Raw genomic sequence first — 27,796 nt, 5'->3', positions numbered from 1 at the left:
CAGGGCAACACATATACAAATATCAACCAGGGAAAGAGGGATTTTTTTCCTTACTGCAATAATAGTATTACCATAACACTTCCACATCCTGCAGGAGAAAATACTTAATTAGTGCCTGCTCTTGTACTTGTTTTAAACAATGCAAGCAACATCTGAAGTAAAATTTAGTATCCTCAGTATGTGATGCTCAAGCATCACGATGAAGCTTCCACATTAAAATGAATCAAAGCATTTTAAGCCTGGCTTGCAACACCTTTGCTATTCCACTACTGTTTTCTCTGAAGCAATGACTGCCGTTGGTACCCAACTGCCTGGTCCTTTGATGTGGAACTTTTATTCACATATAATATAGCCCAGGTTCCAGAAGAAAAAGTCCATTGCATTGATCCAAAACTAAATGAAACCACCAAACAGACGGCAACATCTTTTTCAGTTCCTCTTGGTAGGGCTAATCAGAAATTCAAGTACAACCTCCCTGACACCTCAAATTCCCACAAGAAACCCCACATCCTACACCTCTTCAAATCCACATTCAAGACCGGGATTATAGTATGTCCTGAAAGTTAAGAGATTATGGATATTTTGACAAAAGGGGGCATATATGGCAAAGCTGAGTGGCCCACAGAGAATGATCTGTTGTCCTATAGGAACCACATTTTTATAAAATAAAGACCTTGATCTCCTTCCTTAATCATCTTTGTGAGCCTGTTAATAAGAGATAAGCAGACAGCTAACAGCCCACTAAGAACAATGGGACTAAGTTAATTATCCCTACCAATGACCCAATTCAGCAATGCTGAGCATGATCACTCCCACTGAACTCAGAGGGAGTTGAGGGTGCTTAGCAACTTCCAGGATCAGGTCAATAAATATCCATAGCTATAGTAAATGTCAAGCATATATTGAGTTAGAAAATATAAGTTGCAGAGCTGAACTGTGAGGGTTGTGCAGTGTGCTGCAAACAGAAGGGATTTTGAAAGAACATGAAGTTGTGTCAAGTAACGGTCTATCCTTTCATCACAGTTAGTAGTAACATAATTACTTAACAGTATCATATTCAGCCTTTTGCCGAAGACTGGCCATTGAACATTTCTGTATCATTAGGGCTCTCTGAATTGAGTTTATTCATCATCGCAGTAATCTGGATATTAATAACTAAAAAGAAAGCAAAGTTGCTATGTATATAAATTTGGACACACCCAAATATATACTTTAGCACCCTGCATCGGTGCAAAGTTCACTGAAGTCTTGTTTATCCACAGAACAGATGTAAGACAGCCAGCACAAAAATCTCCATGCTACCCTGTTAATGTTCCACCCCCCTAGCATGGACGGTGTACCTACAAAAGACAGAACAGTTTGGCATCTATGGCCAATTCACTTGCTGACTTCTCCTTTGTTGAAACTACTAACAAGGGTGCTAGTTTGCAACACTGTGATGGTAGTTTGGCGACTGGGTCATCTGCTCACTAGAAAATGAATGGAGATCAGTAACTCATTTCCCTTAAGCCACCTATTCACCTAGTCCAAGATTCACTTAGATTGGAATCCAGACTAGAACTGAAAGGCTCTTTATCCCATGAAGTCCCAGATCCATCCGGTTCCTTGCTACACTGATTTCTAATTCAAAGTCTGGGGACTACGTGCATCTCTGGGAAAGCATACAAGTGAGCAAAATAAACCAAATTGAGAAAGTGGGTGAAGAGAAACTCACCTAGGTGTATAAGTTACACAAGTAGGGGCTTGCTCAGTCATAACTATGGTGTTCACAAAACAAAAAGACACACTACACAAAACTTACTATGTTGCCATGGATTTCTCCTGGAATGTTACGAAAGCCATTCCTAGTGGGCTGTCATGAACAGTTTGTTCCTCTTTTAAGTACTCAGCCAGCAGCTTATTTGTCACTTGGGTATAGTAATCTATAGCATCTACCTGTTGGAAAATTGATTTCTGTTACATATCAATACCAAATGGCTCATATACTCATCAAACACAAGCTCCACAAACTGCAGTCCCATTGTGGTGTGGAATAAAACCAGGAAGTTTTTCTTTGAACTATAGTAAGGTACCAGCAAGACCACACTTCAAATGTTCTTGGCAATTCTAGTTGCCACTTGCCAGGAAGGATGTTGCAGAAATTGAAACATGCAACAAAGAGGATGCTAAATTCTTTGCACAAATCAAGAAGTTTTCTGTAAGCTTTGCAATTTTTTTGTTGCAATTTTCCATTGTTCTGGCTAATAACTCAGTAATAGAAACTATCCTTTACCCTTTCACATCCTCTGATTTCACAACAGCAGAATTGACCACATGGCTTTGGGTTGATTCGGACCCGCCTGCCATTCTTCTCATGCAGGTGCGTAAAATATATCAGACTTTTTTCTGCCTTTTTTCTGGATAAAAAAATACACACATAAGATTATGCAATGGAACAGTAGTTTTATAACAACAAACCTAAGGAGAGTATAATCCTGGGAGAAACAAAGTTCACCTAAGGATTGATAAAGAAACATTGTATGAATAGAAGAGACAAGGAATAAACCTACACTCCCCTTGTCCCACCCTCCAAAAATAAATAAATAAAAGCTCCACATAAAACATTCTGGCTGCTGCTTTTATGTCATTTGTACACATAACAGGGTTCTCTTCAGTGCTTTTTTTTCACTAAAATAAGAGCTTCTTCAGTAATACTAGTGCTTATTTTCAGAATTACGGTTAATTTAAAATGCCAGCCCAGATCTAACCTAGAACTACCTAAACTGCATTCTGGACATTCACTATAAATCACCCCAGGTTCATTGTATTTAACAAATTCCTTCCTAAAATACTAAGAAGTACCAAGGATTATTATTTTGTGGTGCAAGGCTAGAATCAAAGTCTTGCCCTGAACTATGTGCTAGATTTTGGAAAGAGACTTCAAGGACGTGGCTTTTTTTTCCCTTTTTCTTTTTTAAAAAACACCAGTATGAGTTCTGTTCTAGTTTTCCCATCCAGCTACAAGTTTCAATGGATCCAGCACTGCTTAGTCAAGAGTTTTCCGTATACATAAATTTAAATAAAGCTACTTCTCTACCAGACCAGGGCCACCTCAGCGAACCTTTCCACAAAACCAAGGTGTCTGGAGGACAATCTGGCTTTTGTTACTGAGTTTAACCTCCTCTGTGTGCACCTAGCCTCACTGTGCTGGGAACCAGAGTCCCAAAGTTAATAATTTAAAACTAAGGTTTCATACCTTGACAATCACTATACTGCCTTGTCAAATCACCGAGTCATGGCACTTCATTCATATGAAGCATGTAGCACCTACTGGAAATGGCCCGGTCAGGTTCATCTCTGGCATCTACAAGTTTTCTGCTTTTGCCATGTTTTCAATAAAGCTTGGCATTGTTTCTATAGCACTATAATAAACATAGCTAGAATATAAACATGGGTACCTTTCCTTGTGCAAACAGATAAGTCTAGCTACATCATAACACAGCTGGACCTCTAGCACATTGCAGGTCGGATATGCAGCACTGGAAAGGAGAAGAGACATGTTAGAAGAGAGTGGACACTCTGGAGAATGTCTCAGAAGGTTATTGTTATGTAAAGCCTCTGCTCAAATGCGATTGTAAGATCTGTAACTTGTATCACTAAGTTCTGCAACCTTTTTGCAGACTTTGTAACTTCAGTTATTGTTAGCATAGTCTTAAGTTTTGTAACCTTTGCAAGCTCTGTAACCTTTTCAAGTTACCCCCTGTATGAACTTCCAGGCTGTGTAATGTCCCATCACACAATCAGCGAGTGTGTGAACAAGGGAGTGTGTGGGGAAGATAAAAGAGCGAACAAGGGAGTGTATGTGGGACTGGGCAGAGAGGAACTGCAAGGAGGAAGAAGCCTGGAGCCAGGTGTGTCTAATATAATCTGCTCTGAGAAGGCAATCACGGAGTGCTGTAAAGAAAAGAAGAACCTGGTATGCATGAAAGGAACTGGTCAGGGAATGCTTCTCGGTGATGGACGCAGAAGGAAAACTCAGTGTATATGACAGGAGCTGCCCAGTTCCAGCAAAAGGAAGCAGCCATGCACACAAGCAACTGTTGCTCCTTGACCTGCTCAGCAACCTGGATTCATGACTGCAAGCGGACACACCAGATCTACCACGCTTCGGCTTCTCGGCCTCCATGTAGTCTCCGGTAACTCTCCACCTGTGTAAGTATGTGGGTGCATGAGGGTATGAATGCAGTGAATGTGTGCATGTATGAATAAGCTCCATCTCTTTTCTATCTGACCTAACAGCAGCATTGTAATAAAACTAATGCAAGTGTGACCCTGGGTTGGTTTTTAGGGGAACAGAGGTAACAGTTATCACTGATTTCTAATTAACATCAGAATCAATCATTTAGCTCCCAACACGAACTCCTGACAAACAGATATTGGAGAACTGGAAACAGTTGCTGTAATTTAATTTTCAGAGATTATGATTAAACAGGACACAAGCTGCTCTGCTTTCAAGCAAAGGCCAGATGAGAGCATGAAAAAAAATTAGTGTGAATATGCAGCCACTTCTTTGGCATTAATAAAAACTAACTTTTTTTTCCCCCTTTGAAAAGCTGATAATTTGCATTCTATCCTCTTAATCTGACAAAACCAGATTAATAAGATTTTTCCAGATATGGCAATTAGAATACAGGTTTTAAACAGTTTAAAAACAAGGACACATCTAGTTTGGATTGTTAAAACTGCCATGACATTGCTTTAAACCCCTTTCCCTACACATGCTAGTTCTTGACTTACATGAAGTGGTTTTCTATAGCCTCTTTCTTTGCATTTTTGGGAAGGCCAGTTATAAACAGTGTGCGCCTGACCTGCAGAAGAAAAACATCTCAGTTTCTCACAACAAAAAGGAAGAGAGCCAAAGGAACATGGGGCAGGGGGGCAGAAACTATGACACAGCACATCAAAATATCTTTATTAAATAAACAAACAATAGAAAACAGAAGACCAGCTTCTGACTTCAGTGGGTGTTGCATCCATTTACAACAGCACTGAATTTGGCCCTATACTGGCAACAGGCCAAAACAAAATCTCAGGTTTGTTTTTACTCCTCTTGTGATTTACTCTACCTGGTCTTTCTCGCTGTGATTAGAACCTATTATATTAGGGAGTGTCTACCTTTTATGGATTCGTTCACATCTATTGACATTCTGGAAGGGTGGGAAAGTATTTTTGTATTTTATTTTTCAGCATTTTCCCCTTTCAAATGTGCTGCATATTTCTTTGAGTAAATGAACTTACTATGTTTTCCTCTTTATACTTGATATATGTGGTGTGATGTCTCATGAAGACAACAGTCAAAATCAGGTAAATAACTGCAAAAACAGTGTGCAACCACAGAAGATCGTTGCTGTGGAACAAAACATTTAAGAATATTAGAAGTGAATGGAATTTAGAGCCACATCTGCATGGGTAACTATTAAAATACTATTAAGAATACAACAGTTCATCAGGCATTAGGGTAAGAAAACTGGTCTCTGGTTGATGGGTGGTTTTGCCCATGCAGGTATCTGGTCTAACCATGTGACTTATCAGCCCATCATATAAAAATAGTAGCTCTCCAACGAATACAACTATTCTAGGAACGACTCATTTTTTGGGTAGTCTTTGAACACATGCCTTCTTATCCAGCTGTGTATAGGCACACTTTGCCACACAGTTGATTTACAGACAATTTTTCTGTAGATATTACAATTCACTGCACTAAGTAATTAGCTGAATTCTCCGTGGGCCCAGTCCTTACGCAAATCTAAAACATGATTTTGGTTGACCAGCAGAATTAAGAGAAACAGAATGACTTATGGTCTATATTAGGTTAACAACTGACCATTTGAGGAAATATGAGTGAAATGGAATGAACTGAAAAAAATATACATATCTAATGTGACAGCCTATGCAACCTTAACTCTACTGAACTCCATTACCTTCTGTGTTTGTCAGCCTCTCTTTCAAAACTTACATAACAAAATGTGTATTGTCAACAATCTGCTTATTTGTAATAGGATCAGTAATTAAAATATGGTTTCAAAGCTTCTGTTTGAAAAAAGGATAAGACAGACAGATTTTTATACTTTAAACCTTTTAAAATACCCATTTATTAAGTATTATGTTACTAAACAAATATAACAAGTTGTCAATTACCCTAGCTAGGCTTTTTAGGAATGGGATTTTTTTTTTAAGATGAGAACAATACATAAAGGAATTATGTTTATATTCAGTGATCCAACTATTTTTATGGCAGTTCTTCAAATGCATGACTGATTTTAATAGTCTTCTCAAGAGAGACAGGCACATAGGTCTGGTGTAAGAAAGAATTTTAATCAATTAAACCATACATTGTATTAAAGCTGTGAGATCAAAACAATACTGACAAGTATAGTTTCTTCTAGCGTGGAAATTTCTGCCAGCAACATTGCTACATCAACATCTATTATTCAAGAGAAGCATGTGGTTTAGTAAAAGCAGACTGTAGAAACCAGGACTCCAGATTTCTCTTCCCCGCACCATAACTGTCTTGCTATAGCCTCAAGTGAGTCGCATAACTTGTTTCAGTTTACACACCCAAAAAATAGCAATAAATAATAATACCATCACCAAGCATGTGGTAAAATTTTATGTTTTTAAGACTAAGGTAAGACTCAGAAAGGCATAATATTTCCAACAAATATAAAATATTATCTAATACTTTCCAACATTTACTTACCCAGTTTGTAAATTTGCTATAGTTGTTCTCCCAAAACTATAAGGATCTTTATCTAAAAAAAGGACAAAGTACATGGTATATTTATCTGGTGCACCATTCATATGAAAAGTGTAAGTAAATAAATTATAAAACACACTTAAATAAATTTATGTTTACTGTTAAAGTTCATCAAATTTAATGTTAATAAACATTCAAAATAAGACAGATACTTAAATGCTGGCCTAACCATGGTTTTATTTTAAAATTGAGTAAAACAAGAAGATATTGCATTCAGACTGCAAAGGGAAACAGCAGCTGATTTTTTAACATTTGGACGCTGGATATCTACAGGTTTGCAAAAAAAAAAAAAAAAAAAATCTGTTAGGGGACTAGTTCAATTTCCCATCTTTAATGATGTTTTATCTCAAATATTTATTCAAATTAGAGAACTATTATTTCCATAACTGTACTGACAGCATCGCTAATCATGATAACAAGGAAACAGACAATCCAAAGAAACACTGGTTTGTCAGGGAAAAGAGAAAAAAGAGTAACAGTAATTCTGGAAAAACAAAAATACAACCCCATAATTAAGGCTCCGTGTTGTCACAGAAATCATGGATTCCATGACGTTCCATGACTTCTGCAGCAGCCTGGTGTGGCTGGTCCAGGAGCCACCTGAGCAGCTTGGGCAGCTCCTAGGCCAGTCACACTGACTACCGCCAAGGCAGTCTCGGGCCCCACAGCCCTCCAGCAGCAGGAGTTTGGGAGACGGGGGGCTCTGGGCTGGGAATTGAGGTGCGGAGTGGTGCTTTGTCATAAACAGATAGTAAGGGTTAATGTCTCTTTCACCTGTAAAGGGTTAACAAACAGTGACCTGCAACACTTGACCAGAGGACCAATCAGGAGACAAAATACTTCCAAATCTCGGTGGAGGGAAGCCTTTGTTTGTGTTTGTTGGGTTTTGCTTTGTTCTCTTTGGGCTCTGAGAGTGACCACACGTACCTACAGGCTCTCTAATCTTCTATTCCAATTTTGTAAGTATAAAGGTAGAAAGGCGGTATAGTCTTTTTATTTATTTTCCTTTATTTGCAAATGTGTATTTGGCTGGAAGTATTTTAAATTGTATTTCTATTGGAGGAGGCTGTTTCGCCAATTTCTTGAGCTGATAGACCCTGTGACTTTTTACCAACTAAATTGCAGAGATAGCCCTTTTACTTTTTTCTTTCTTTTTATTAAAAGTTTTGCTTTTAAGACCTGTCTGATTTTTTTCCCCTTGTTGAGGCTCAAGGGAATTGAGTCTGTACTTAACAGAGAAGGAGAAGGGAGGGGAAGGGTGGAATCCCTTTGTTTTAGATTCACGGAGCGTGAATCTGTCTCTCTCTCCAGGAGACCTAATTTCTCTGTGTTGTGATTCAAGGGGTTTGAATCACCGTAATCTTCCAGGGTAACCCAGGGAGGGGAAGGCTGACAAAGGCAACGGTGAGGAAAGGGGTTTACTTTCCTTGTGTTAAGATCTAGGGGGTCTCGGTCTTGGGGGTCCCCAGGGAAAGTTTTGGGGGGACCAGAGTGTATCAGGCACTCGAATTCCTGATTGGTGGCAGCTTATCAGATCTAAGCTGATAATTAAGCTTAGAGGAATTCATGCTAGTACCCCAACTTCTAGACGCTAAGGTTCAGATTGGGGAAAGATACTATGACATGGTGGCACTGTGTGGGAAAGATGGAAAGCAAAAGCCAGTAGGAATATTATTTTTCTTTTTCTCTGCTAGCTGCTTGTAAGTAGAGAGAAGGGGGTTTTAAAACTACAGCCAGAGAATTTTTTTTTTCCTTGCTCCCTTCTGGTTGTGCAGAGATTGCCTCAGGGCACACACATTAAGGTTTAACAAGGGTCTTTTGTTAAACAATAGGATTCCAGCTGTGAGTCAGCTACACCAGCAGAACACAACTGCATATCAAAGGTTTTCTTTTGTTTTAACTTAAACGTGAAAGATTAGGTAGAAGAAGTTAAAAAAGGCACTGTTGCTAGGCAATCCCAATCAGGCAGCAGAGGAACAGCAGTTCAGGCAGTAAACACCAGAGGGCACTCCAACACAAGAAAGCAGGAACCATGACTACCAAGGACTTGAAACAGGAACTGGCAAGACTGGTTGCAGAGGAACACCTCAGAGACGCCGACCACAAGCGAGACATGGAAAGAAAACAAAAAGAAATAGAAATAAGAGAAAAAGAGGTGGAGCTGAGAGAAAGAGAAGAAAAAAATCTAAGAGGAAGCCTACTAAAGAGAACAAGAAGCCAAAGACGCGGACCACAGAAAAAAAATAGAGCTCCAGAGGGAAGCCCACCAGCAGGCCATGGAATTAGAACAGGCTAAGCAACAGAACACAGCCAATCCTAACAACACTTCACCAGTTGTTGTTCCACATCCCAAAAAATTTCCCACCTACAAGGCAGGTGATGACACTGAAGCCTTCTTAGAAAATTTTGAAAGGACCTGCCATGGATACAACATCTCTGAAAACCAGTACATGATAGAGCTGAGGCCACTGCTCAGTGGACCCTTAGCAGAGGTGGCGGCTGAAATGCCTAAGGAGAACATGAATGATTATAAACTTTTTCAAACCAAGGCCAGATACAGAATGGGAATAAACACCTGAGCATGCCCATCGGCGGTTCAGAGCCCTAAAATGGAAACCAGATGTGTCATTCCCCCAACGCGCCTACCACATTGCAAAGAATTATGAGGCCTGGATATCAGGAACCCAGGTTAACAATATGGGCGAGCTGCACCTCCTGATACAAATGGAGCAGTTCTTAGATGGTGTTCCTGAGGAAATAGAAAGGTACATCCTAGATGGGAAACCCAAAACGGTAATGGAGGTGGGGGAGATTGGAGCCAAATGGATGGAAGTGGCAGAAAAGAAAAAAGTAAAAGGTCTATCTCTGCAATTTAGATGGTAAAAAGTCACAGGGTCTGTCAGCTTAAGAAATTGGAGAAACAGCCTCCTCCAATAGAAATACAATTTAAAATACTTCCAGCCAAATACACATTTGCAAATAAAGGAAAACAAATAAAAAGACTAAACTGCCTTTCTACCTTTATACTTGCAAAATTGGAAGAGAAGATTAGAGAGCCTGTAGGTACGTGTGGTCACTCTCAGAGCCCAGAGAGAACAAAGCAAAACCCAACAAACACAAACAAAGGCTTCCCTCCACCGAGATTTGGAAGTATTTTGTCTCCTGATTGGTCCTCTGGTCAGGTGTTGCAGGTCACTGTTTGTTAACCCTTTACAGGTGAAAGAGACATTAACCCTTAGCTATCTGTTTATGACATGCTTACTTTAGGGAAGCTCCCCAGAAGGACAACAGGAACTCCCCTCGCCCCAAGCTCCACGTGTTGCCTCCACCTGCAGGCACTGCCCCCACAGCTCCCATTGGCCGCGGTTTCAATCAACAGGAGCCGCAAAACTGGGGCTTGGGGCAGAGCGGAAACAGCATGTGGAGCTAGGGTCACCACTTTCCAGGAGCTGGGTATGGATCCTGCCTCAGCCCCATCAGCCAGCATCCACGGCACCCTCCCCCTCCGGGCCACGTCTTCGTGCCCCCCTCGAGCACCTGCAGCGCCCTCAGGGCCACCACCCCTCCCCGAGCTGCTCCCCGCCTCCAAGTTTTAGTAAGGGGTATATATTAAAAGTCAGGGACAAGTCATAGGCCGTGAATTTTTGTTTACTGCCTGTGACCTGTCCATGATTTACTAAAAATACCCATGACTAAAACGTAGCCTAACTCATGACCTTCCACCACAGATTGGATAAAATACTTAATCACAACACAAGGTTGGCTACTCTAAACCACCAGAGCAAAAAGCACCACGAACATACAAAAGTGACAAATTTTTGTCTACCTAGTATGCTACACGTTATGGCTACTCAGAACTTAATGCAGCAGCATGACCAGAACTTGATCCTCCTATTCCAGAAAGAACAGGCCCCCTGCCACTTGAGCTAAAAGAGAATCTCTGTCAGCAGTAGAGGGCCTATGACACAGTTGAGCAGTTCCAATTCCACCCCATGGAGGGCAGCAGTGCGTGTGTGCACGTGCAGACACACACACACCCCAGCCAGCATATTACAATATGTTTATCGGGGCATACAAACATAGAATTGCTACACCAGAACAGGGAAATAAACCATGTAGTCTGTCATCCTATTTCTGACAGTGGCTTTGTCAGATGTATCTAGCTGCACAGTATTACACTACAGACTGGGGGACTAAGTTTATCAGGTTTATCACAATAGGAGGTATCCTGAGAGCTCTGACAGTAACACAGAGTACACCCCTGTCTTCAGGGAGATGAAAAGATTTTCTTACCAAGTAAGTCACCTGAAAGATTGACTGGCAATATGACACAAACAGACAAAATGCTGACAGCAACCAGCAGGCAAATGATGTGGCGCTGAAAGGCGAGGTAGTGCATGGCATCATCACCACATTTGTCACGAATCTCTTCATCGCTGCACCATAGACAAAAAGGCAGCAGGTCAGTCTGGATGCTTTACCAGTTGGACTGTGCTTATAAATACTGACTTCTAAATAAGCCCTCTAACGTCTACCTTCTACTTAACTCTGAGAAATGAAAGACCTACGTGGGATGGTTTATTAAAATAAATGTGAGAAACAAGGTAGGTGAGGTAATATCTTACAGCACATATCTTGTATTGGACCAGCTTTTATTGGTGGAAGGTATTACCTCACCTACCTTGTCTGTCTCATATCATGGGACCATCACTAATGAGAGGTTATTCTGAAATCCAAATAGGCACTTACAGCAACATTCACATGTACATCTTCATCAACTGAATACACAGCAAAAGACACAGAGTACTAGAAAAATGCTTTGTGCCACCAAAGGGGAAGAAGGGGCTTTATTTTGTCTGCCTTCTACTGACCCATCTGGGGTATGAAATACATAAAGAATTAAACCAGGTCAGCAAAATTCTATTCCTTTGGGCTGGCAATATTTTTGACAAGTAAAATTCTCATTACCAGCCTGGAAAAAGAGGAGTAAATATATTTTGCACCTGTGTTGCTTTTCCATGGCAGTTTTGCAAGACTGAATTAAACTTAGACCTTAAAATGCAGGATGGGGCTCCTATAGCAGAAGTACGCTCCGCCCCAGGGAAGACTGAGGAGGAAGGTGACTACATGTTAATCTTAGATCCATTTCCAACCAATTAAGGAAAGGCACTGAAGGGCTTTGCAAGAAACCACATCTATTGTCAGGACAAAAATCAGTCCATCAGTTCTTGGGAGGGGGAGAATAAATGGGAAAAATGAAGGACAGCATGGAAAAGGGAGTCCCAGAGAATTCCCTATTACCTACCCTCAACAATTTCCTTTAAAAAGATCTGTTTACTCAAATAGGACAAAAAAAATAATGATTTCCTAGGCAGATAGGTACTAAGAATCAATATCAAATCTGAAATATTCAACTACTGAGAAACTGTTCTGGGGACAGACTCATTCCCTCTTTACTGAAGCACCAATTCTGCAAGGAGAACCCTGTGGGCAGACCTCTGTGCCTGCTTAGAGCCCCACTGGCTTTCCTGGGGGTCTACTTACATGGCTCTCTTTGAAGAATGGGAGCTTACAATCCTAGACCCACCTCATGCTCCCAGACTTCAAAGGGAGCCAGTTTGGGCTCATATACTGTCAGTTCTAACCCTACAAATTATGCCTCGATACAGTCTATCACTTTCCATCTTTGAAACTGCCTCCCTATTGTAAAAATATATACACATCAGAAAAAGTAAACCATGGCTCACTGTTTCTGTTTCATGTACTTACTGCATTCGAAAGGCAGATGTCATCCAGGAACAAAACCCCTAGAAAAAAAAGAGGAAGTAGGTTAGCTTCTAAATGTTGATTGCTTCCAAGAGACAATAGTGTCTGTACTCTTTACAATTAATAAGAGTGTTTAATATAAACTAATCTCTTACTAGGTTAAAAAAAGAGCTGCTAAATTGGTCTTGATAATTTCAGGGCATCATATTTGATTTATAGTCTATAAACACAGAGAACATATGTTTTAAACTCATCCTAATAATCAATTTACAATTAGCAAAACATTAGAAAGTCCAAGGGATGAATATTTGAGTAATTAAACAAGTGCAAACTCTTAGACATGATATATATAGGTTTTAGTTCCAATCCTGTTCCCATTAACTTCAATTCAGGATCAAGCCCCATAAGTAGAACTGGATTTAACTAATAGTTTCAGAACCAAGAAAAAAAAAAAAAAGATATTTAAAGACCTTTCAAAAGGTCCTTCACAATTTTAAATAAAATCCACATGGAAGAGTCCTATATAATTTAATAGGGATAAAGCCAGTCTTTTGATGACTTCAATTTTAACCATCTATGAAGAAGGTAATAGAAAATTACATCTTTTATAATTTTGAACCATCCTTTAGAATTTTATAGCAGAGATATAATTCTCTATTAAATTCTATATCAGGGTTCAAAAAGCTCCAGAAAAAAAGTTAATTTTATTAAGTTCCCTAGGCCTTTTCCATAATAGAATACTCCCAAGCTAGATAAATATGTCTTTATTTAACAATTTAAATGATAAAGTTCCTCCAGAGCTGAAGAAAGATTTAAAATAATACATATTAAGAGCAATCTTCAGGTAACAGCAAGATGCTCAGACAGTGATTTAGTTTCACGGATTTTTTATTTTTTTTTAAATTAAGCAGATGGATCTTTCAAACAACAGCAGCATTGCTTGGACAGCACTTCCATAGTTTGATTCTGTAGCCAAACATAGGATGACTAAGGCACTTTGAATCATAGCCGTTTAAAGAGTCCCTCAAAATCAACAGCTGTGGATGAGGCCAACTGAAAATTTGGCCTAAGAGTTGTTCTCCTTCTCTGTCCAGCTTCTCCTATATATGGCCTTATTACATGATTTTCCCATATGTGCCCCAATTTCCCGTTCTGTAAAACGAGGATAACACCACCAGGTATGTTGAGATGATCAGTAAGCAATATTTGCCAACTGCTTTGAACATAAAAAATACTGTGTAAGTGTAAATTAGCATTTTATTTCTTCAAAATATTAATAATATCTCTCTCTCAAAAATAAAAAAAATATTTAAGTGACAAAAGGATGTTGGTTTATAACAGTGTTTATTGAGGGCTGGACATAAGATGACATAAAGCCATCAAAGGTTCTAGTATAAGCACACCTTTCATAATGTGTTACTGCATCCTAAGTTGGAGTTGTAGAGATTGCCTCTGAGCAGAGTTGGGTTATCTATGCTAGGTGCAAGACTGAATTATGGCAGATTCCATTGTACCTGCATATTTTTACATACATACACACACCAAAATGCTTCATGTGTCTAATTCAAATACTGACACTGTCATATTCAGGATCATGTATCGACGATGAAAAAGACAATGGGCGGTTTCTTGATTCACTAAAACACAAAAAGACATTTAAGTGACTATGGAAATGTTGCAGTTACTCATTAGCTCTTAAACCAGCTTTTACAATTCTCAAGTCACGATGTGAGGCAACTTGAATACAAAGTTTGTATTTTCTTCCAATATTGTAGTATACAGAATTATACTTAATTACAAAAGCTTGTTCCTTTATTCAGCGTAAATAAAAGAGCATGTAACCGAACAACAACAACAAAAGGATAGAATACTTCATGGGACACTAATGTTAATACAATTTAAAAAACAGGTAGTCTGGAACCTGGTAGGACCAATTCTGCAGGCTTCATCCCTGCACAGACTCAGGTTACAGCTTTACCAGAGTTCCTCAGTTGCTCTGCTCCTCAGCTCAGATCTGTACTGCAATGTTACAAAAGCTAATCTTTTCTCCCCATCTCCTCTCCTTTACCCCACAACAGTTTCTGCCTCTTAGCTCAGACTCCGCCTACAGCATTGCAATAATTCCTCTGATTCACCTCTTCCCAGGGCTCTATCACCCAGTTCACTTCTGTCCTGTAGCATTGCAAAGAGCCATTAGAGAGTCTGGTGTCTTCGATAAAATGGGAAGTTACTGTTTTCAGTTTGTTCTTGAAAAACAAAAATTATTTCATAACTAACAAACACATAAAATGCACATGCCCTTCCTTCAGATTCATTTAGGGGTATGTTACATTATGCTACCCCTGCTTTCAAGGACAAATGCAACAGTGCTCAAGTTTAACCCCACTTCCCAAGAATAGTTAGATCACTAGCTTCTAAGTGTCCTAAGACGACATCAAGAAATTTAAAATCACAGGCTCAACCTAGCTTCCATTAAAATCAATGCCAAAACTCTCATTGACTTCAACAAAAGCAGAATCAGGTCCTTTGACTGTAAACAGTAGATTGAGCCATGACAAGCTCTGTGGAGAGCTGCATCCTCTATATCAGCATGGGAAGATCTTGGGTTTGAATCCAGCTAAATATAGTAGCTCACATTCTTACACTGTATTTCTGTAGAAGCACTAGTAAGTGTGCAGATGATATGTTAACAGACTTGAGCAGACTATTGTTTTTTCTTCTTCCTGACACTTCCTTCACCCATGAGAACTGAGAAAGTCTTAATGACAACTGTAAACACACAGCTTTATTTACTGACAGTGTCCTACAGTGAGAGACTGCTGGAAGGAGAGGTGTGTTTCACACAGTGAAGTCAGGAGAGAATTTTAAACAGGAAAGTAAGTAAAGAAAAATACATGATTACAATAACACCTTATTTACGCAAAGTTCAGTTACCTAAAATCCCATTTATCTTACTTAATTCTATACCCACCAACTGGTTTCAACAAAGGGACTTGGCTGTGCATCATTTTACCTTTCAGTTTCTGACATCAAGGCAAGGCGACCATAGTCCCAGAATCGCTTCCTTATAATGGAAAATGCTAATATTAAAATCTAGAAAATAAAAATAAAAATAATTGATTTCAATTTTGAAACTGAAAATACTTTTCTTAGAAACATAGACTTTATTGTATCGGATTAAGACCGTGGTCCATCAAAGCTGGGACTAACCTGTCCCATCTCTGGGACTAACCCGTACTGTGTAAGAGATCCAGTGGCCACAATGCCACAAACCAGTTTGTTTGGGACTACAGAGTCAGCAGGCCTAGAACGCCAGTCCTCCTGCTCTCATAACACAGGCCTGAAGTTTTAGCTAAAGAAAAATTTCTCAACTAGACTTGTATTAATGCTTATGACAGACCAGGAACAGCTCTGACACAATCCAATGGGAAGCAGCAGCATATACACACATTAATCAGTATGTTACAACTAAATATTTCAGAAGAAGCTAAAACTTTCATAATGAACCATTACTATTATTTAACAGTGCCCAAATGTACGACGAATGCTTCATAATGGCAAGTTTTACATTGATGCAGATAGTTGTGGTGGGAGCAAGCCCTTGTGCAGGTAAAGTTTGAAATCTGCTTACATCTCCCTCAGTGTAGATAATAACAATCATTATTATGGCTATAAAAGCCATCACCAAGGCCTTTTTTAAATCCTGCCCTTAAATTAACTCTTTTGTAGCAAGACAAACAATTAGGACCATGCAAGTTAGAAACAAGCCATATTTCATAGATTTACAGAGACCTTTTAAAAAAACAACTCTGAGAAGCAATCAGATAAGAGATGGAGTCCTTATTAAAAGAGGTCTGCAAACATCTCTTTGTCACAAACAAACAGAGGAACACAGGAATTGTCAGATGAGTTCAGGTCACTGGACCTTCAAGTCTGGCATCAAGAGGCAAATAAGTGATAGCTGGAAAAAGGCAAAAATGCTCCACAATGTGCCTGGCTCTCCGTGCAACGTTGTTCATGGAGAGAGAAGATACCTCCCTGTCCTCTATGGAAAGCAGCCCCAAAAGCAAAGGCTCAATGTTTTAAAAGTCAAGTGTCAGTCAACTGTACCCAAACAATGGCCAGCACAGAATTCTACAGGGTGGCTCACAGTCACCTTCCTCTTTAATAAGGATTACAAGTCCAGGATTAAGTACTTCAGATCCAAACTGGCACCCAGGCACACAGGGTCGGTGCAAGGACGTTTTGCGCCCTAGGCGAAACTTCCACCTTACACCCTCCCATCCCCAAGCCCTGCAGCAGCTCCCTGCCCCTCCCCCCCGCCCTGAGGCGCCCTCCCTGCAGCAGCTCCACACCCCAGCTCACCTCTGCTCCACCCCCTCCCCGAGCCCTGTGGCAGCTCCCCACCCCCACCCCGAGGCACCTCCCCCGCGGCAGCTCCCCTCCGCCCTGAGGCGCCCCCCCTTGGCAGCTCCCCCCCCGGCCTGGGGAGTCATGCAGCAGCTCCCCGCCCCAGCTCACCCCTGCTCCATCTCCTCCCCGAGCACGCCGTCGCTGCTTCACTTCTCCCATCTCCCAGATTTGCAGTGCCTAAGCTGATTGGCACTGCAAGCCTGGGAGGCGGGAGAAGTGAAGCAGCAACGACGTGCTTGGAGAGGAGGGGGAGCAGGGGTGACGTGGGGCGGGGGGGGAGGAGTTCCCCTGCGTGCCGCCCCCACCCCTTACTTGCCGCAGGCAGCCCTCCCCGCACCCCCCTGCCCCAGCTCCCTCCACCTAAATGTCGGCGGCGACCGGGGCGGCCAAAGATCCAGCCGCCATGGTCGCTGCCGAAGAAAATGCTGCCCCCTAAATCCTAGTGCCCTAGGCAACCGCCTAGGTCGCCTAATAGGTTGCACCGGCCCTGCAGGCACAGCATTGCACATTGGACTGTGCCTCCATACTGAAAATAAAGATGGCCACTAGCTGTTCCACTGTGTTTTATTTTATTTTATTTTAAACAAGTTGGGGTGTCCTCTGGTTTCCTAGAGAATTGCCAGTACGACCTTCAGATGAGCACAGTTTGGACTACTCTTCAGTACAGTTTCCTAAACTCAGTAATTGGATGATTCCTTGATTCTCACTTTACTACTAGGGACCTCAATTACCAAGTCTGTTTACTGGTTTTAAATGTCTTTTCCTGGTGGCTTAAAACTATGTTTATTTAAGATATTGTAGCCAAATTCATCCCTGGTATATATCCTTAGCCTTCACTGGACTTTCATCAGGGATGGATTTGATCCTCTGTGTTCAACACACTTCCTATTAACTTTCACTGAAAAACTTGTTCCCAAACAATCCCTTATAATGCTGCTTATTTCTTATCAGAGGCTCTTAAATGAAACTCAGCATGCAGTAAGCAAAAGTTATGCTCCTGCTTTGGAGGAGGTGAAAGGACAACGTGTTTTATGTCAGTCCTAAAGAGCTCTTCATTGATGTTTTAATCTACTCTGCCACTTTCCAAAGGGGATCTGGAGCTCTCCTTCTTGGGTGGGGACAGGCTACTGTTGTGTCTTTTCAAGCGGCAATAATCTTAGCTTAGGAGGGGGGAAGTGCAGCCTGCCACAAAGTGATGCAGGTCAAGCATTAAGAACTGTAGTCACTTACTCCCATCATCCGTGACCAGATTAGCCCAACAGAAATATGGTGAGGACAAAGTAGGTAGCAGCTTTTGGTCAGGGGACAGGGATGCTACAGTGTGGAACTTGTACCCACAAGTTTCTGCCTCAGCCCATCCTCCTCTACTTCCAACAGTCATCATCTGGGAAATATTTATAAATATTAGACATGCCACTACAATTGACAAATGAAAGGAGTTAAAGCCAGTGTGGAGTGATATAAATCACTATTATTTTTAATCCACTTATTTAAATCAGGGTGAAGTTTTAAGACTAAATTTGGAAATTTTCGCCATTGCAATTTTAGATTAAAATGCATAATAAATTGAATTGTAACACTGGTTGGTTTGTTTTTAAAATGTTACTGCTGGTAGGCTATCATATTTGAGTTCTACAAAACTGCTATAAACAAAAAACAAAATATTGAAAGATAAGGCCCAGATTTTGCAAATATTTAAGTAGGAACATAATTTTACTCATACGAATTAGTCTCACTGATTTCCAGTGGAATTACTCGTGTGCTTAAGGTTAAGCATGTACATAAGTGTTTATGGCATAAGGGGCTAACATTTTTTTATTTTTATTAAAACTTTTTAGTGGCATAACATCAGGCACTTCAAAACTCCTTCAGTGTTAACAATAAAAAGTTATTTAGACTTCTAATATATTCAAAATGTTATTGTGAAAAATACATTAAAATTTTCAAAAGTACTTTGGCACCTATAGGCGACATTTTCAAAAGCACCTCAGTGACTTACGAGCACAAGTCCCATTGACTTCACATTGCAAACTCTAATGGAGAAGCGCAGCCCCAAGTATTTAAGCTTTCTTGAATAGAGGAAGCTCAATAGATTGGAAGATGGTGCTGGTTAGCAAATAGCCTACATCAGTGGTCTCCAACCTTTTTACATCCAAGATCACTTTTTGAATTTAAGGGCAACCCACCCCTTCCCCGAGACCCCATCCCTTCCCCAAAGTCCCTCCCCACTCACTCCATCATTCCCCCTCCCCATTGCTTACACTCCCCCACCCTCACTGACTTTCAGCGGGCTGGGGTAGGGGGTTAGGATTCGGGAGGGGGTGCAGGCTCTGGGCTGGCGCCAAGGAGTTTGCAGTGCGAGAGTGGGTTCTGGGCTGAGCCTGGAGCAGAGGGTTGGGGTGCAGAAGGGGCGAGGGGTGCAAGCTCTGGGAGGGAGTTTGTGTGCAAGAGAGGGCTCCGGGCTGCAGCAAAGTGTTGGGGTGTAGGAGGGGGTATAGGGTGCTGGATCCAGGAGGGGGCTCAGGGCTGGGGCAGGGGGTTGGGGTGCAGGGGAGGGGTTGGGGTGCTGGCTCCAGGAGGGTGCTGGGGGTTGAAGTGCGGCCTCCTGCCAGGCAGCACGTACCTTGGGTGGCTCCCAGTTGGTGGCGCAGCAAGGCTAAAGCAGGCTCCCTGTCTGCCTCCAGCCCCACGCCACTCCCAGAGGGAGCAACACACCCCTATGGAGGGGGGCGAGGGGACAACACGTGGCTCTGCACACTGCCCCTCTGCAAGCGCCACCCCTGCCGCTCCCATTGGCCACAGCTCCCCGTTCCCAGCCAAAGGGAGCGACAGGGGCAGTGCTTGCAGGCAGGAGCAGCATGCCGAGGGAGACCCCGGCTCCACGGCCACGCTGGCGACTTCCAGGAGTGGCGTCAGGCCAAAGTAGGTAGAGAGCCTGCCTTAGCGGGAGCCACACTGCACCACCAGAGATCATGGTCGACTGGTTGATCCTAGAGGATCTCCTAGTCGATCGTGGTCAACTGGCTGGTGACCACTGGCCTACAGGGCATTGCAATCAACTGTGCGTTTCAATTGTGTGCTGTTCTCATAGTAAGGATGCCAATGAGGCCCTGGGTGTCACTTTTTCAGCACAGATGAGCATTTTAAGTATATTTCTTAACAGAAAAAAAAAAAACTTTAGATAAAATCTGAAATTCTGCTAACAATTAGGAAACTAGTTAAACAGGGACAAAATATCCACTTTAGCAATTTAAAAGCTATAAAATAAGAAGTAAATAAAAGAACTAGCAATCAGTAAATAAACTATGATTTAAATTAAATCACATGAAGATGTTCAAGGAAATGTCTTCCCAACTGTATTTTAGGCCTCTCTTTGAAATTCTAGCACCATGCCTTGTCATCTTGTTCCTCCTTCTTCCAGTCCAGATCGTTCTATACATTTTTTTCTCCACTGCTTTGTACATTCTAATTTGAAGGGTCTAAAATGATAGAATTTCCACCTTCTGCTTCCTTTAGGAGACTATTTCACCATCTAGTATTTCTCACCATTAGGAAGTTTTTCCTCAATACAGTAACAGTATTCAGCATTAGCTTTCATTTCTTGAGAAATTTTCAAATGCCAGCTGCCCCTCACATCCCATAAGAATGACAAACAGGGAGGAATGATGTTCTTGTGGCTAAGGCACAGAACCAGTAGCCTACGATGTTATTCCTGATACTACCATTGACTCAGTACATAAACAGTGGCAAGTCCCTTAGCTCCTCTGTGCCTATCCATCAGAATCCCATCACATGGATATGGTGAAGCTTAATTCATTAATACTTGTGAAGTGCTTTGGAGTTCCCGGATGAAAGGTGGTTCAGAAGAGCAAAAAGCAGGACAAATGAAACTTATGAAGCCAGCTTGCAGTTCTGTCTCTCTAGCACCCTCCTAAAATATTTCTGTTCTAAAGATTCTGGGAAACAAATCCCTCTTTCCTAAATCCCCATCAGACAGTGAGAGTATTCTACGCAACACAAGACTGATTCTTGCCTGCATATTTATACCTGCCTCTGGACATTTCCATTACATGCGTCTGACTAAATGGGTATTCACCCACGAAAGCTTATGCTCCGATACATCTGTTAGTCTTAACGGTGCCACAGGACTCTCTGTTGCTTTCTACACAACACTGAGTTTCTGGACAGGCCAGAAGTATTACAGCTGCAAGAGTTAAAAAGAAAGCTTACCAAAAAGCAAGTAACATCAAGCAGCAGGACAGTAGGGATTCCACCAAAAGTTACTCCTTGGAGCACAGTACTGCCCTGTGCAGTGCTGTAGCAGTAAGTCTTATCTGCCTGGTGAGAGCTATTTCTATTCCTGAAATAGACCAGACGGGAATGTCCAACATCCAGAAACAGGAAAGGAATCATCTCGTGTCTCCCCTGAAAAAAGAAGTGAGCAGTCACATTAACAGCTTGCCTAATGGGTCAGGAGACCCATATTTGCGAAATGTGCAAACAGAACAAGCGCCCAAATCAGGAACATCCCAGTGCAGAAAGATTCAAAAGTGTCCTCATACAGAATGTCAAATATCAGAGAGGTAGCTTAGTCTGGAGCTGTAAAAGCGGCAAAGAAAAACTGCTGAGCTTCAGTTCGTCTGCAAATTTGACACCATCAGCTCAGGATTAAACAAAGACTGTGAATGGCTAGCCAACTACAAAAGCAGTTTCTCCTCCCTTGGTGTTCATACCTCAACTGCTAGAAGAGGGCCTCATCCTCCCTGATTGAACTAACCTCGTTATCTCTAGCCTGATTCTTGCTTGCATATTTATACCTGCCTCTGGAAATTTCCACTACATGCATCCAACAAAGTGGGTATTCACCCACGAAAGCTCATGCTCCAATACGTTTGTTAGTCTATAAGCTGCCACAGAAGTCTTTGCGGCTCATACAGAATGAATATTTTACTACCATCCCCAACGACCACTGAGAAAAGATTTTGCAATAACTCCATTGAGCAGCATCTGTTACCAAAATATTCTCTGGTGCAGGATTTCTATCCATGTACTCTAAACATCTAACAAAACATAGGCCTCTTAGAGACCAGGCATCAAAGCTCAAATGCATAAAATACAAGTACAATCTAAGGAAGGTTGCATGAGACCAATGTGTAAATTCTGCTATTCTCCCATCTAGAATATTAAAACTACTAAGTATTTGAGCTTTGATTCCTGGTTCCTGGAGTGACATAAGAAGTTAGCAATTCCAATGATCTATAATGGTTTGAAGGACTTTGTCTCTTGTTGAGCGCTCGTGGACATATGAAATTGTGAATTTTAGACTTATCAAATGTAAAGGCCGGAACTTAATAAAACTGACTATAAATTCCACAAAACAAACCTACAAGAGACATGTTGTGAGGTTTAATCAGTGTTTTTAAAGAAGTCAGAGATTGTTGGCTGACAGGGTAAAGCGTTAGATATGCAATATCTAACAAGAAAGAACTGTGCATGTTTCCGAGTTCTCTACTTTTGTAGAATTATTAAACTGCTCAGTTAACTAAGCAACATCTGGAAAATGGCAAAATTATTCCAATCATACAAAGGTGTTTTTACAAGTGGAAGAAACTGCTCACTTACTTCTGGGTTTGCTGTTTTTAAAGTTTCTTTTCAAATCTTCTAAACTTGATTCCCAGTAGCTCTCAATTACTTGGAATAAAAGATCATCATATGGAAGGTGTCTGTAAATGACAAAGTAATAGGGAGAATACCCCCTAGAGAGCTCAATTTCTTGGGAGCAAAGACTGCAAGTCTTTGAAACTGTGTTGAGGATGGTGACATCCAGTACACCTGATTGCAAGCATATACTTCTCACAAAAGTATTTCCCAGATTTGACCAAAAAACACTGCTCTGGATGCTGAAAGAAACAAACAGAAATTATTCTTTTCCCCCCCACTTCCTTTTCTTTGTTTAGTGCTGGTGAAAGATCCTGGCTTAACAATCTTGGAGAAGACTTCAGTGTTCTCTATAGAGCAAATACAGCAGGAGCAGAGGCAATGCAAGCTTCCTGCCCTGTCTCAGGGCTCGTCCAGACTAGGGGAGGAAAATCGATCTTAGATACGCAACTTCAGCTACGTGACTAACGTAGCTGAAGTCGAATATCTAAGATCGAATTACTCACCTGTCCAGACGGCGCGGGATCAATGTCCGCGGCTCTCCGTGTCGATTCCGGAACTCCGTTGGGGTTGATGGAGTTCCGGAATCGATATAAGCGCGCTCGGGGATCGATATGTCGCGTCTAGATTAGACGCGATATATCGATCCCCGAGCAATCGATTTTAACCCGCCGATACGGCGAGGTAGTCTGGACGTGGGCTTAATATGCTTCCCCTGGCCTAAAGGGAACATTCTTTGGGATGTTACCCATCAGGATGATTCTTTTTAAATGTGCAACTGTGTCCACTAGAGGTCCTCGATGGGGACTTCCAAATTCATTGCATATAGTCCCTTTCATAACCTTCAACTTGTAATGATTTTTAGGTCATTACAAACTGGTCTGAATTTATACTGGTGGCCAAAAGGTGAAAGGTTCTATAGCACATTATCAATACCCAGAGCCTCCCAGTACCCCCTTACAACTTTATACATCAATACTACTGCCTGACCCATGAGCTACAGACAGTCTGCAAGATACTGTCATGCAGACAGTAAAACATACAGCATTTCAGAACAAGTGACTTTTAGGCCCTATTTCTAGTAATTCTCTATTGGAGTTTGTAGGCCCTCAGTCCATCACAGCGCAGTGATATCTTCAACAGAGAGAGACGTGATTACCTCTGTTACAGATCATCAAATACATAAATGTTGTCTTGAGTAGCCTTAAAAATTCAAGTCAAAGTGTAACATTGTCATGGCATAGGAAACAGGCTGGATTGATTTAAGTGATCAAAGTGATTTACATCACTAATTTTAATCATGATTTAAATCAGCAAACCAGAAACCTTAAATCATAAGTTTTAACAGTTTTGCATTTGTAGTGTTTAGTTATTTTTCTAAAGAGAGGCTGATTTTAATTGGTTGGTAACCATTAAACCATGTTGTTTTGTAACTAAATATAGCCTTTACTCCACATTACATACCACTTTTTAACTAACCAGGAAGATACATTATATCTATACACATTTATTTAAGCAGCTATATAGCTTAATGCATTTATTCAGGTTTTTAATTTGTACATTATTTTACATTTTAAATTATGTTAAAAAATTGTAAGGTAGCCATCTAGCTGGTCTCATCACAGGAAACGTGAGTTTTCTGCCATGAGACTGTCCATGCTTCTATAAATTGGGATTTGCTGCTAGACGGAAGGAAATAAGGGCATTTTTAAAATTTATTTGGGGAATGAGTGCTATGGCAACTGTGAAGACTACCTGTCTAAATTAAAATACGATACTAGGTCTCGTCACAGATGGCAACCACACTGGAAAACTTGCCTGTTTGGACAAACAGTAGCTAGCAGGAAGACCAATGGAGATGGCAAATATAATGGCATCGCCCACAGAGATTCCATTGGGGTACAGCTGCACCATATTTTCACTGGGAATCGCTGCTGGGTCTGCTGATCTGTCAGACCCTGAGTCCACTGGGTTCTAGAGAGAGAGGGCTGGCGGCAGCAGCGGCTCTGAAGTACTTCCCTGGAGAGGGGCAGGGTTTTTGCACCTTTTGCTAGGTTCTCCAGTCCTGCCTGCCTCCTTTTTGCCCAGGCAAGGCAATCCCGTCAGGAATGGGCTACTGAGATGGTGCCTGCACCTTGCTCAGCAAAATCAGCCTCTCCTTTCCTACCCCAGGAAGCAGGGGCTGAGACAACCCCACACAATCTGCACAGTGAGGGGGAAACTGCCCTCCGACCATGGAGCTGGGTGAGCTCCAAAGGAGACACTCTCTAAGGGGCAGGGAGCAGGAGACACAGGCCTTTATTTTTGCCTCTGGCTTTCTCGGCCTTGCTCTCTGCCCAAAGCCTGTCGGGGCACCAACTACTCCAACATCTGAGCAGGGAAAGCGAAGCCGAGTGGACAATCTCCTCAAAAGGCAAACACAACCCCGGTCGTGGCTGGAGATTTGATGGACAGTTCCAGATCCGAATGGCTTACCAGCAGTTAGAAACAGAAGGCTGGAGGCTTCGCTGAAAAGCTGGAGCAGGGAGGGCTGGAGAGGCCTCCTGCCAACCTCTGTGGAGACAGAAAACTGGAGGGAACTGCAGGGGGCGGGGCATTCCCTTGCAGCTGGTGACTGGCAGGACTGGCTCTGCCCCAAGCTGCAAGCAGACCTAAGCACTTAAGCCCCAGTGAATTGTGGGAGAACTTGTCTGTCCCTTCTGGGCACAGGGTGTATTGTGGGGAGGCACTGGGGAACTACTAACACTCAAGGGGAGCTAGCCTGGTTCCACACTACAGAGTGGTCATGTTAGCAGCTGACAAACTGCACTAACTTGAACACTAGCCTATGCCCTCTGCTAGGCCAGGCAACTTGAGTCAAAAGCACCGCTATATTCAAGGTAAAGGTTTTTGTGCAGCTGGGCCTTGAGCTGGGGCCAATGCAACTCCAATCAACTTTGCAATGAAGACAAGCTCACTGAGACTATCTCCTGCAAAGGGCAGTAGGGAGCCAGTCAAGTCCAATATGCTGTGTTTTTACAAGGAGAGCCCAAGTTTTCTGCCATGAGGAGTGGCTGCATAAGCAACCAAAAGTATGTATATTTGCATACATTTTTCTCTGTATCAAAAAAAAATAAAAACACATTGCTAATATTTCCTTATGCTTTTGCCTGCCCTAGAGAGACAAAGTGGGTGAGGTAATATTGGACCAACTTCTATTGGTGAGAAACACAGCACTGACCTGAAGAAGAGCTTGGTGTGGCTTGAAAGTTTGTCTCTCTCACCAAGAGAAGTTGGCCCAATAAAAGATATTACCTTACTCACCTAGTGTCTCTAACATCCTGTGACTAATACAGCTACCTTTATCTGCCTTGGCAGATGACCCGGAGCTGGTTGTTGGTGGAATTCAGCAGCAATGGAAAAAAGCAAACTCCCTAGTCCATGCCCAGAAGCAGCAGAAGAAGAACAGTAAATTTGGTATCAGCCCAGCTAGAAGTATTTGTGGTTTCCAGGGGCCTTATTTCCCATATGGGTAACAGGAATATACTCAGCAGACTGACTTCTACAAAAATGGCTTATTGTATATACACTACTTGAGAGCCACAGAATTTCACAAAAAAAGCTTGTTAAAATGGTGTGCACACACACATTGTACACTGATAATACTGAAGAGCCATACAACAGCTTCTCCGAAGTGCTGTATGTTGACCAGTTAATCTACACAACACTCCCAGGAGGTAGGGAAGTATTACTTTCCCCATTTTACAGATAGGAAAAAAAGAGGCTACAGATAGGTGAAAGGTCTTGCTCAAGATCACAAAGCAGGTCCAGGCAGAGCCAGATTAGTGCTCAGGGATTCCTAGCCCTAACCCCATACTCTGTCCACTAGCCCCTTTGCTCCAGATCTGCACAATACAGTGGAGAGAGGGCCACCGTCCCCCACCGGCTCCCCCTCGGCCGGGAAGAGGGTCCAAGCAAGGCATGGTGGGCTCTCAGCACACGTACTGGGCGACTGGGGAGCGGCTGGCCCGGGGTCTCAAGCAGGAACTGCAGAAAAACTCTTCTGGCTTTGATCAGCCACCGCCACCACGCGCCAGCCTGCACGGACACCGCATCGCAGCCAGGTCCGCGGGTGGTTAGGGGCCCGGAGGGTGCTCAGTGGGTCTCCCGCCCGTAAGTTTGGGGGGCGCCTCCCGCGGCTCTCAAGGCCGGAAGCCGCCCCTCCCCGGGACGGGACGGGACCGCCCCCTACCTGGAACTGGGCTCCAGCTGGCAGCTCCCAGCACAGGACGTGGCAGCCCCAGGAGCTTCCCAGCCGCAGCCCCATTACCTGCAGCGGCGTCTGGCCGCTGCCTCCGGCCTCTCCGGCGAGTTCCTCCTGCCCACGGCGGGGGCAGCGTCCGGAGCCCAAAAGTAACAAAGTCAAAGCAACAAGTACCAGGAGCCGCGCATGCGCCCCGCCCACAACAGCGGCTCCGCGTCCGGGCCGAGCCCGGCCATTGCCCGCCCGTGTGTCGGAGCCGGCTGTGCCTGCCGGCCCCGCTTGGAGCCCCTCTGAGCTCCTCAACCGCCCCCCCCCCATCTGAGCGCTCCCCAGGCCCCTCTGCCCTCCCTGTCCCCACGGTCCGCCTGGTGCTCGCTCCCCCTGCGCCCCCCAGTCTGTGCTGCCCGCTCACTGTCCCGCCTGTTCCCCTGCCACTCCTTCTGTGTCTTCCCCTTGTGATGAAGGACTCCCTCTCCCCCTCATGCATTTCTTGTTACTTCTTGTTTTCACAACGCTGAAATGGTGGCATTGGCGAGAATAGTTGGAAGAGGTAAAAGAGTTCAGTAAATATTTCTGTTCCGTTTTAGGGAGAAAAAGAGGATGTCCGGGTTTACTGTGATGATTAAGCACTTTCCACTCTACCAGTGACTCACGAGGATGTTCAGCAGTAGCGGCTATTAAAGTTAGACATACTTAAATCAGCAGATCCTGAGTTTTAAAAGAGCTGACTGAAGCACTCCTCGGACCAATACTGTTAATTTTCAGTAACTCTTGGAACACTAGGGATGTTTGAGAAGAATGAAAGAAAACTAACGTTATGCCAGTATTTTAAAAGTGTAAATGGGACAACCTGGGTAATTTATAGGTCTGTCAGCCTGACATCAGTCCTCGACAAAATAATGGAGTGGCTAATAATGGGA

At 42.6% G+C, this 27,796-nt stretch overlaps 1 protein-coding gene across 10 annotated transcripts in view; it reads right to left on the bottom strand.

Moving 5' to 3' along the window:
- Positions 1-27,118, bottom strand: part of TMEM63A (transmembrane protein 63A) — a 60,828-nt gene extending 33,710 nt beyond the window's left edge. The window contains exons 1-14 of one of the 10 annotated variants that reach the window (XM_030557400.1): positions 26,865-27,118; positions 25,109-25,186; positions 22,598-22,875; positions 21,206-21,400; positions 15,576-15,655; positions 14,139-14,199; positions 12,566-12,603; positions 11,090-11,232; positions 6,740-6,791; positions 5,278-5,386; positions 4,777-4,847; positions 3,438-3,518; positions 2,273-2,396; positions 1,802-1,935 (exon numbers count right to left, since the gene is read on the bottom strand). In XM_030557400.1, coding sequence (XP_030413260.1) covers positions 1,802-1,935; positions 2,273-2,396; positions 3,438-3,518; positions 4,777-4,847; positions 5,278-5,386; positions 6,740-6,791; positions 11,090-11,232; positions 12,566-12,603; positions 14,139-14,199; positions 15,576-15,655; positions 21,206-21,388 — 1,076 coding nt within the window. In that variant the 5' untranslated portion in view covers positions 21,389-21,400; positions 22,598-22,875; positions 25,109-25,186; positions 26,865-27,118. Of the gene's footprint in view, positions 1-1,801; positions 1,936-2,272; positions 2,397-3,437; positions 3,519-4,776; positions 4,848-5,277; positions 5,387-6,739; positions 6,792-11,089; positions 11,233-12,565; positions 12,604-14,076; positions 14,114-14,138; positions 14,200-15,575; positions 15,656-21,205; positions 21,401-22,597; positions 22,876-25,108; positions 25,187-26,864 lie in introns of those variants that run through there. The other 9 variants (XM_030557402.1, XM_030557392.1, XM_030557394.1 and 6 more) reach the window with 9 other exon arrangements.
- Between the last annotated feature and the right edge of the window lie 678 nt (positions 27,119-27,796).

Source organism: Gopherus evgoodei, chromosome 3 (genome assembly GCF_007399415.2).
Source record: "Gopherus evgoodei ecotype Sinaloan lineage chromosome 3, rGopEvg1_v1.p, whole genome shotgun sequence".
Taxonomy (NCBI): Eukaryota; Metazoa; Chordata; order Testudines; family Testudinidae; genus Gopherus; species Gopherus evgoodei.
This window is presented reverse-complemented; position numbering and strand designations above follow the sequence as displayed.